The following is a 9,463-nucleotide window of genomic DNA, read 5'->3' on the forward strand; positions in this document are numbered from 1 at the left end:
AGGACATCCCCGGCGCCCTGGACAGCAGCTGACCACTGGGCCCCAGAGGACCGCAAGCGGGTGACGCCAGCACGCTCCGAGGCGCCCAGGCCCTGGGGTCCGGAGCCCTCAGCCCGGCGGAGTGCCCCCCGCCCAGCCCCCGCAGCGGACAGGCGGCGGCCGAGACCTCGGGGCTGCCTCTCGCGCGTGCGCGGGCCTCCGGGGTCACTTAGCGACAGACTGGTCCCCCCAGGCCCGAGGCGCGGCGCATGGGGCAGAGAGCCGCGAGGGGACAGCCCGGGCACAGGCGCGGGCAGCGAGCGCCCCCTGCACAGCTCAGCCAAGCCCGGCGTCTTAGGACGCGCGGGGGAGCCAGAAAGGGCCGCGCAGGCCGGCAGGCTGAGCCAGGGTAGCTGCAGCCGGCCCGACCCCGGGCTTTACCCACGAGACCAAGAGGGCGCTGGGGGCAGGTGTCGGCCGGGCCTCCACTGCAGCCCTCACCCCCACGCCCTCCGCCACGATGCCCACCGTCCGCGTTTCCTGGGGGTCCCCCGCCAGCCGCTGCCCCCCAGGCAGGGCTCACCCCCTGGGCCAACCCCACAAACAGCACCTGCAGGGCCGGCTTCCCGCGGCTCGAAGGGGCGCTGCCCCGGGGTCTGTCCTCGCCGCTGGCCAGCGGAGCCGTCAGCCCCGCGCTCCGGAAGCACCAGATGCTCCCCGCGCGGATTCCTCCCCTGCCCGACTTCCACTCGCTGGCCAGCAGGGCAGGACCGGCCTCTGGCAGCTCCAGGGCTGCACAGGGGGAGGCCGGCCAGTGCCCAAGGGGGCAGCGCCTCGGCCCCGCCGGCCGCTGCCCCACCTGCCTCCTCCCCGCACTGGGCGGGCGGCACAAACCCTCGGGCACCGCTGCGGCGGCCTGGGCGCTCCCCAGTGCCCACTCTTCTCAGAGCTGGGGGCTGAGCAGGAGTGGACCCAGCTGTGCTGAGGGGCCAGCGGGGAGGCAGAAGGGGTCTGCTGCGCCCCGTGGGTCAGCGCCTGTCCAGGGATGGACACAGGCCATGGCAGTGACAGCCTGGCACTATCCCTTGGGCCACCAGGGAGGCCCCAACTGTAAAGAATTTCTAAAGTCAGCAAACGGGAATTTCAAAAAACACCTGAAAGCTCTTACTTTTCCTTCCTAACTGTAAAGACAAAACGCGTGAGACGGGAAGCCCCAGAGAGGGGAGCCCTGGAGCGGGCGGGGGGGGGGCAGATGGGGCTGTGGCTCCCGCGGGAAGCACCACCCCGAGCAGCAGGGCCGGCACCTGGCCACAGAGGCCTGTCCTGCGCCCCCACTCTGAGAGGACACTACCGGCCCGCGGTCAACAGGCGCAGCTCAGAACTGGCCGCCCCAGTCCCACCCGCCCCGCGACACCCATCCCGGTAGGACTCCCCGGGCAGACGCCGCCCATGGCCCCGCGCTGGGCGGGGGGAGGGACGGGCAGCCGCCGCAGGTGCCCGCGGGAGACAGGGAGCCCATGCTGGGAGCAGGGGTGCCCAGGGAGACACCCCGTCCTGCCCACGCCACCGCTGACCCCGAGCGGCAGGAAGGGAATCCGACCCCGCGGGACCCAGCCGGGCGAGGACACGCAGACCCTCTCCTCCTGGGGCAGCTGCACCTGCAGCTCCAGGCCTTGGCTGACAGCCGCCGAGGGCCGAGGCAGGGCGCGACGGGCAGCAGCCCCGCAGGGGCACGGCCACTCCCCGGCGCTCACGGAAGCCTGCGGGCGAGACCCCCCGCGCCCGCGCCGCACACAGGCGTTGGCCGAGCTAGAGCTGCTTCAGAGGCAAAGGGTGCTCCCCTTCCACTCCCTAAACGCCAGGGACAGGCCTCCCCAGTGGCGCAGCGGGTTGAGCGCCGCCCGGCGAAGCGGTCCATAGCCCCTGCAGTGCCGGTTGGATCCCTGCTGGCCAAGGAGACCCCCACATGGCGCGGCAGGCCTCTCCCGTCTCCCCGCCGCGCTCCTCAGCAGTGTTTCGGGGAATCTACCTGATCTGTTCCCAGCGCTGTCTCCGCTGAGTTCTCTCAACCTGCTGCACATCTGGCCTGCACCCCTGGGGCCGCCCGGGGCGAGGCCGGCAGAGACCCACAGCCCAGTCAGGGGGCAGCGGGTGGGCCCAGCAGGCCGGGCGGCGGTGTAGGAGGGGCCCACTTGGGCCCTCCCGGGTGTGACCCTGGTCCCACCCAGGGCAGGCCGTGCGCGCCCACACGGTGAGCCCCCATTCACACTTCGGCCCCCACCTCCAGGCCAGGTGGTGTGGCGGGCCAGCCAGACATGCCCTGGGGACGTGTGAGTGACCCTCGCTGCAGACGCACGTCTGTCAGAGCCAAGGCAGGGGGCGTGTCCCGCCCGACACCAACAACGGGCAGAAGCGTCGTCAGGACCGCCGGCTCTTGGGGGCAGGGCAGGCGGGGTGTCCAGCTGGTCCCGTGCTATCACCCACACAGCGGAGGCTGCCCCTACCCCCCGCCACTGAGCCCCGGCAAACATGCCGCTGTTTCCCCAGCTGTAAAGTCACAAAGTGGGCGCCCTGCTGCCCGCGGGACGAGCCCTCCTGGTGAACGTCACGAAGAAACACGATCTCCGACGGGGAGCACGTGTGCTCCGCCGACTTCAGCACCCAGGGGTGGTGTGAGCCTCGCCTGGAGACGGCCTCGTTCAGTCCAGGCCGCGGAGGCCGGCGCCACGCCTCGGGCAGGGGTGAGAGACGCGGCCCGCGCGCATCTGCATCCGCAGCACGGCTTCGGCTGGCTTCGGTCAGCAGGGCTGACGGCGTTCGCGCGGCGTTAGGCGGCCCTGATGGAAGAGCCTGCCCCTTCCTGACTTCAAAGGAACAAGCAAAATTTATCGCCAACTGGCAAAGAAAAAGAAAACCCGAACCTAACAAGGCAGCCCACGGCAGGGGCAGCAGCCGCTGGGGCCCCACGTGGCCACCAAGGACGCTGCTGGAGGGGGGTGTCCGGACGCCGCCTCCACGGCTCACCGGAGGACCCTGGGGAGGAAGCGAGCGCGGCGGGGCACTCGGGGCGCCTTCTGAAGAGCCGTCACCAGCGTGAAGCCCCCAACGGCGGAAGGGCCCGCCCGAAGCCAGAGGCGGCGTCCACTGTCCCACGGGGGCCTCCCCTAGCCCGCTGTCTGAAGGGAGGGGGTCTCGGGCCCCAGGACCTGGATTCAGCCCCCGCCTTGAGGCAACGCAAGCTCGGGATAAGGCGGGACTGCCCGGCTTCTGCTGGCCTGGCCACAGGGCAGAGACGGGGGTGGGGCACCCCACGCCCAGACACTCCCCCTACTTCCCCCAGGCCTGCCAAGGCGGCGGTGGGGGGCGGACGCGCGGTGGGGCGGGACACGCGTGGAGCCCGACTCTCAAGAGGCTGCCCAAGCCTCGCAACCGGCGCCGGACGGACAAGAAGTCGGGTTCCCGCGCCAGGACAAGTGACCCAGAGCCCCCAGCAGGAGACAGGGGGAGGGGCCGGCGGTGTCCGCAACTTCAGAGCCACTGACGCCCGCGAGTTCTTGGAAACCCGAGCCATTCGGACGAGCTGAGAAGTCAGGCCTGAGGACCGTGTGCGGGGGCAAGAGGGACCCCCGGGGTCAGGCGCGCCGGCCCGCGCTCGGGTCTCAGCCCCGGCCGCCTGGAAAGGCCTGGCCCTGCCTCCCCTCCCGAATGCCCCGCAGGGGGCGACCAGCCGCCCTGACCGGTGCGGGAAGGTGGGGGGGGCGGGTCTGGCGCCCGGGGGGCGGGGCGGGCGGTCCCCTCGGGCAGCACCGGCCAGTCTGGGGGGACACCCAGCCGCGCGCCCCCAAGGCCCGCGCCCGCCCCGCCGGCCTCGGCCCCACAGCACCTGCCACGACCCCAGGCGGGGCCCAGGCGGGGCGGGCGCGGGACGGAGGGGGCCCTGGAGGGGGCCCGTCCTCGGCGGCTGCGCAAGGGGCGCACCGCGCTCCCCGCCCGCCCGCCCGCCCGCCGCCCCCCCCGCCGGCGCCCCGAGGCGCCCCGAGGCGGCAGCCCGGGCCGGGGTCCCTCGGGCCCGCCTCGAAACGACCGTCCCGCGGCTCCGGGGCCCGGGGGGGGCAGCGCCCAGAGCCCGCGGGCCGGCGCGCCGGGGGCTCGGCTCCCCTCGACCCGGGGCGCCCCGCGCACAGCACCGAGAGCCGCGGCGGGGGGCGCCGCGGGCGGGGCCGGGCGGGGCCGGGCCGGCGGGGCCGGGGCCTCGGGCAGGGCGGGGCCCCCCGCCCCGCGCCCCCCGCCCCGCGCCCCGCTCGGCCGCGCGGCCCTTCCCGCGGCCCCGCGGGCCCCGCCCGCCCCGGAGCTCGGGCCGCGCCGCCGGGCACGCGCAGGACAAAGGTGGCCGCGGCGCGGGGCCCGAGGCCCGGGCGGCCGCCCGTCCTCCAGGCCCCGCGCCGCCCCCGCGCCCGCCCGGCCGCCCGCGAGCTCCCCGCCCGCCCGCCCGCCCGCCCCGCCCGCTGCTGGCGACGCTCCTACCGGCTGCGCCTCGGGGCCCGGGCGGCGGCGGCGGCGGCAGAGGGCGCGGAGCAGCACCGGCTCGGGCGGCGGGGGCGAGCACGCTCACGCACGCTCACGCACGCTCACGCACGCTCACGCACCCTCACGCTCGCCCACGCACGCTCACGCACCGGCGCGCGCGGCCCCGGAAGGACGTGGGCAGCGGCGGGCGGGGCCGGCGCGCCTGCGCCCAGGAGGGAGGCTGAGGGCCCGCCCACAGGGGCGGGGCCCGAGGGCCCGGCGGGCGCAGGCTCCGCCCAGGGGCGGGGCCCGAGCGCGGGCCGGAAGGGCCGCCGGGGGCGGGGCGGGGCGGGGCGGGGCGGGGCGGGGCGGGGCGGGGGGCGGCCGGCGCGGTCCCGAGGGCCCGAGCGTCGCGCCCGGCCTCTGACGTCGCCACCCCGTCCAGGACGGGGGCGGGAGCCGGCGGGCGCGGCCCCGAGGCCGCCTCCCGCAGGGGCTTCCCCCGCCCCGTCCGCTCGCCGAAACGCCCTGCGCTGGCCGGCGCCGGCCCCGGGCCGCCTCCCCGCTGGCCGGGCCCCCCACGGCCCTCGCCCGGGCCCCCCACGGCCTGCCTGGCCCGCGCGCGGCCCCGCGCCATCCCTGCCGCGGGCCCCGGCCCGGCTCCCGGGCTGCGCTCCCGGGGCTGCGCCGGCCAAGCGGCGAGGCGGGGCGGGCGGCACCGCGCGGGCAGCTGCCCAGCAAGGACGATCAGGCCTTTTTTCCCCAAGATTTATTTATGCGCACGAGGCCGGGGTGCAGGCCAGAGGTGCGGGGTGAGAGGGCTCCCCGGAGACGGGGCGGGGAGCAGAACGGGCGGACTGACTGGAATCCACCGCTGAGGGGAGCAGCGGGGAGACCGGAGAGGTCCGCCGCGCCCTGTGGGCCCTCCCCGCCGGCCTGGGCATTGAACTCGCGCTGCAGCGGCTGCGGCCAGCTTCACAGCGCGGCGCTTAACCCCTTGCGCCACCGGGGAGGCCCCGATCTGGCCTTTTCGTGACAGACCAATCCTGCCGCATCAATACACAGGGCCGGGCAGAGAAAAGGGTGAGCCTGAAAATGTGCTCAGCCACCCAGGGCTTCGCGGGCACAGGAGATTGCGGACCAGGCGTTCTTACCTGCTTGACCCCCCAGCGTTGTAACTGACCCCGGCCGCGGCTCGTCTTATCTACAAGGTGCCCACCGCTGCGTCTCTGGGGCGCCTGGTGGCACATCAGTCAGCATCCCCGGGGTCCCTGTCACACCCCAAGATGTGTGCCCACTCCCCAGGGCAATCCCGCATCCTGCTCTTGTTTAACTTGAAGGGAGCCTTGCTGGGGCCAGTATCCTACATCCTTTTAGGTCAGATCACCTACCGGGTTCTGACCTCGCTCTGGAGGCCACACTGCACGTAACCAAGCGGGCGGCGGAGCAGGCAGGTTTCGGCTAGCAGGCCCACACGGGATGACGTGGGGGAGGGGTGCAGGGAGGTCCCTGCTCTCCGCTTGTATCCAGTAGATCTGACATGGGGACACCCGCAAGTGGTCCTAGGGCTACCACAGGGACCCCACCTACATCCCTGCACAGCCTCTTGCACGTTCAGACACAGCTGCCTAGTGTCTGCACCCTCCCCACCCCCCAGCTCACTTGCTGGACAGCCCAGGACATTTACCTGCATTGTCATTGCATGACCCCGAGTCAAGGGGGCTGTGGGAGGTGTCGCCTGTGCTGCCCAAGGGGCAGTGGGCACCCTCTCCCGGGGACCAGCCTTTCCATGCCAGGGGGTGAACCTGCCTGGCCTCTAGCCCAGCTAGCTGGATGCCTGAGGCTCGTGCCTGACCCATCTTGCAACCTCGCTAGTGCCTCCTCATCCTCCGGGACCCCCAGGCCTGCACCAGTGACCGCTGCCCCTGCGGGTGGGGGCCCACAAGGCCCACCCTGCCGTCCCCCTCAAAGCAGCGACACCACAGCCAACAATTTCCCCAGAAAAGATTTATTGAAGAGAGGGTAAGCAAGCCCGCCCTTCCCGCGCCCAGTGGCTCGGGCCCCGGAGCACACCAAGGGCCCCAGGCGGGCTGATGCCCACAGCCAGGCTCTGCCCGCTATGAGCCAGGAAGGCACAAGGCCGGGAACGGGGTGGGCAGCTGTGAGGAAGGACACCCAGCCCCTGCCCCGCAGAGCCCCACCCGGCTCACAGCCACCCCAGAGCCGTGGACGACCGGGAGGGAAGCCTCATGCCGGGACAGAGTGTGACAGCGAGCGGCGGTGGCCCCAGATCTCTGCTCAGGCCACAAGGAACCCGCTTTACATGTAAAAACATTATAAACAGGGGAGCGGAGGGTGACGTAAGGCTTGTATTTCAGCTGAGTCCAAAGAAATAATGTTCTCTATGAGGCTAAAGCTGCTTTGCTGAGTCTCGCTCTTGAACCGCCCACTACATTTAACAAGCAAAGCGCGTGCCCTGGGAGCGTGGTGGGCGGCCTCCGTGTCCCCCTCAGCCCTGGGGTAGGGCTGCAGGCCAGCAGGTTCCTGGAGGCTCTTCCTGCCCATGCCTTGGGAGGGCCGCTGGGCTCCCCATGCCTCTGCCGCGCTTCCAAGGGGGCCACGGGGCGCTCAGGCTTCGCTCAGGCTGCCCGGCCCGCTGCCCTGCCCCAGGGGGGTGGCGCAGTGACCTGCCGCACCTGCTCACTTCCGTGGGAAGCGTCTGCACACAAAACTGCCCTCTGACTGTGGCTGACGCAGCGGCCGTGGCCAGGTGGACGGAGGCCCCCGCCATGCTGCTGGCGGTTTGGTGGCGCGGTGCTCCCGTCGGCGGTGAGAGTGTGCTGGCACGTGTTCCGCGGCCGGGCGGAGCTGCTGCAGGCTTAGAAGGGCATGGGGTCGGGCAGGGGCTTGTCGCCACTCCCATTTGGGGAAGGAAGGCTGTCGTTGCCGTTCTCTCTGCCGCCCACCACCTTGGTCTACGGGTAGGAAGAGACAGAGGCAAACCTGAGATGGCCTGAGGGCAGGAGGCTTGAACCTGTGCCTTGGGGTTCAACCTGAGCTCACGTGGCACGACACAGCTGAGCCGTGCAGAGGAGCACGGGGTCGGCCAGGTGTGCCTCTGGAGAGGCCCCGGCGCGCAGGGGCCAGTCCCCGGGACCACATGCCACATGCTTCCGTGGGTGAGGCGCTCTTGGGGCTGCGGTTCTCACGCCTGACCTTCTGTGTGCATGACACGGCTGCCCTGTGGACACTAGGAGCTACAGGTGTGTCCCTGAAACACGTGCTTGGAACTGCCGATGGGCACAAAGCGTGGGCAGGACGGGAGGAAGGCAGCGCCCTGGAGGGCCCGTGGGGAGCGGCCCACCCTCAGCTGCTTCAGCACCACCCAGACCCTTGAGATGACCCTGGGCAGCCGGGCAAGGCACATGGGGTCTCTAGATCAGTCCTGCATTGACTGGCCCTCAGGCGGCCACGCCCCATCAGTTACCTTGATGGTCCCAACTCGGTCTTCAAACGACTTGAAGGTCGCGGAATTCCTTTTGAGAAACAGAGAGAGAGAGAGGAAGAGGTGTGGGCGTAGAGAGCGGACGGTTGCTCTGCCCCCTAAATCTGAAAGAGCATTCTGACAGCATCCTGAAATCCCGCTGTAAAAACATGACGGGTAAAGAGGGAGGGGGCAGTCTCTGGGAAAAGGGCCAGCTGGAGTCCCTCAAGAGGCTCCCCAGATGAGCACTGTGCTCAGTCACACTCAGTGGCCCGTGGACAGAAGACTCAGGCTTGGCCAGTGGGGCAGGCCAGGGCCATGGGGAGCCGCACACCCCTCGGCCGGGCTCACCCTGCTGCAAGGACACGCAGGGGCTGGGAAACCCAGTGCTCTGCACTCGGGGCGAAGGGAAGGGCAGCAGGGACAGGTCCGGGAGGCAGAGGGGTAGGGGCAGGGGAGGAGCTGGCAGCCAACCCGAATGCCCAGGGGCTGCAGTGGCCGCTCAGAGTCCCAGCACATGGGCAGGGCCCAGGCCACGTATGGGCACCTGTCTCTGTCCCTCCCTGCCTGAGCCTGCGGGCAGCCCTAGATGGTTGCTGATGAAGCCCAGGCCGGCGCGAGGGGCCCCTCTGGAGGCCTCCCGCCAGCTCTCCTGTCCACCAGTCTTTCCCACCCACAGCTGACAAGAAGCTCAGAGTATGGCAAGTCTGGGCCAGCAGGAGCACCATGCTGCCCGCTCTCTGGGGGCGCGAGGGCTCGGGGCACGGTGCCCCGAGTACGTTACCTCATGGCCGGCATACTTATCGAGTGGCGGATGGAGGAGCTGCTACTTGGAAGCGTGGGAGAAGCAGAGAAGGAAGCAAGAGTTAGCAGGAGGCACCCCCGGCTCACATCACTGGCCACAGGGTGGCGCAAGACCCCACTCCTGGCAAAGCCCAACGAGGCCTGGCCGCTGCGCCTAAGGCCCCTTCCCCAGGAGGGACAGCCACCCCAGAAATACATGTGGCTGAGGAGAGCAAGACAACGGGGACCTAAGACGACCCCAGCCCAGAGCCAGAAAGCTGCTGGTGCAGCGCCCTCGGCGGCACGCGAGCTCAGCAGCTCTTTGGAAGAAAGAAGCCAAGTCAAGTGAGAAGAATCAGACACCACGGGCTGACCTGGGAGGGGGATCTAGACCAGCCGCAGACTGTCCTGGGGGGCCTAGACCAACCGCAGCTGTGGGGGTCTAAACCTGTGAGCTAAAGCCCACCAGATGCCGGTGCTATGCCTGACGAGCAGGCACTGAGGGCCCCGGGAGGCTGTCCACGGGCCATGCTGTCCGGCGGGAGTCTGCGTCACTGGACGGGGCGTGTTGGCTTCTTGGGAGAAGGAAAGGGGCGCAGCATTTCGGGGGGGTTCAGTTGGTGCAGCACAGCCCCCCACAGGTACGTGGCTCGTCTCTGGGGCTGGGGAGCTGCAGGAGCCCGGGCCACACCTGCGCGACCCAATTCCCAG

General features: G+C 71.0%; 1 protein-coding gene across 1 annotated transcript; it reads right to left on the reverse strand.

The window, feature by feature from the left end:
• Positions 1 to 7,202: 7,202 nt before the first annotated feature.
• TPD52L2 (TPD52 like 2) lies at positions 7,203 to 8,894 on the reverse strand (the record flags this gene model as incomplete). Its single annotated transcript, XM_084259738.1, has 3 exons — positions 7,203 to 7,460; positions 7,973 to 8,021; positions 8,754 to 8,894. Coding segments are annotated over 3 exons (286 nt in total), but the record flags the coding sequence as incomplete, so codon positions are not given.
• Between the last annotated feature and the right edge of the window lie 569 nt (positions 8,895 to 9,463).

Source organism: Talpa europaea (genome assembly GCF_964194135.1).
Source record: "Talpa europaea genome assembly, contig: HAP1_SCAFFOLD_77, whole genome shotgun sequence".
Lineage (NCBI taxonomy): Eukaryota > Metazoa > Chordata > Mammalia > Eulipotyphla > Talpidae > Talpa > Talpa europaea.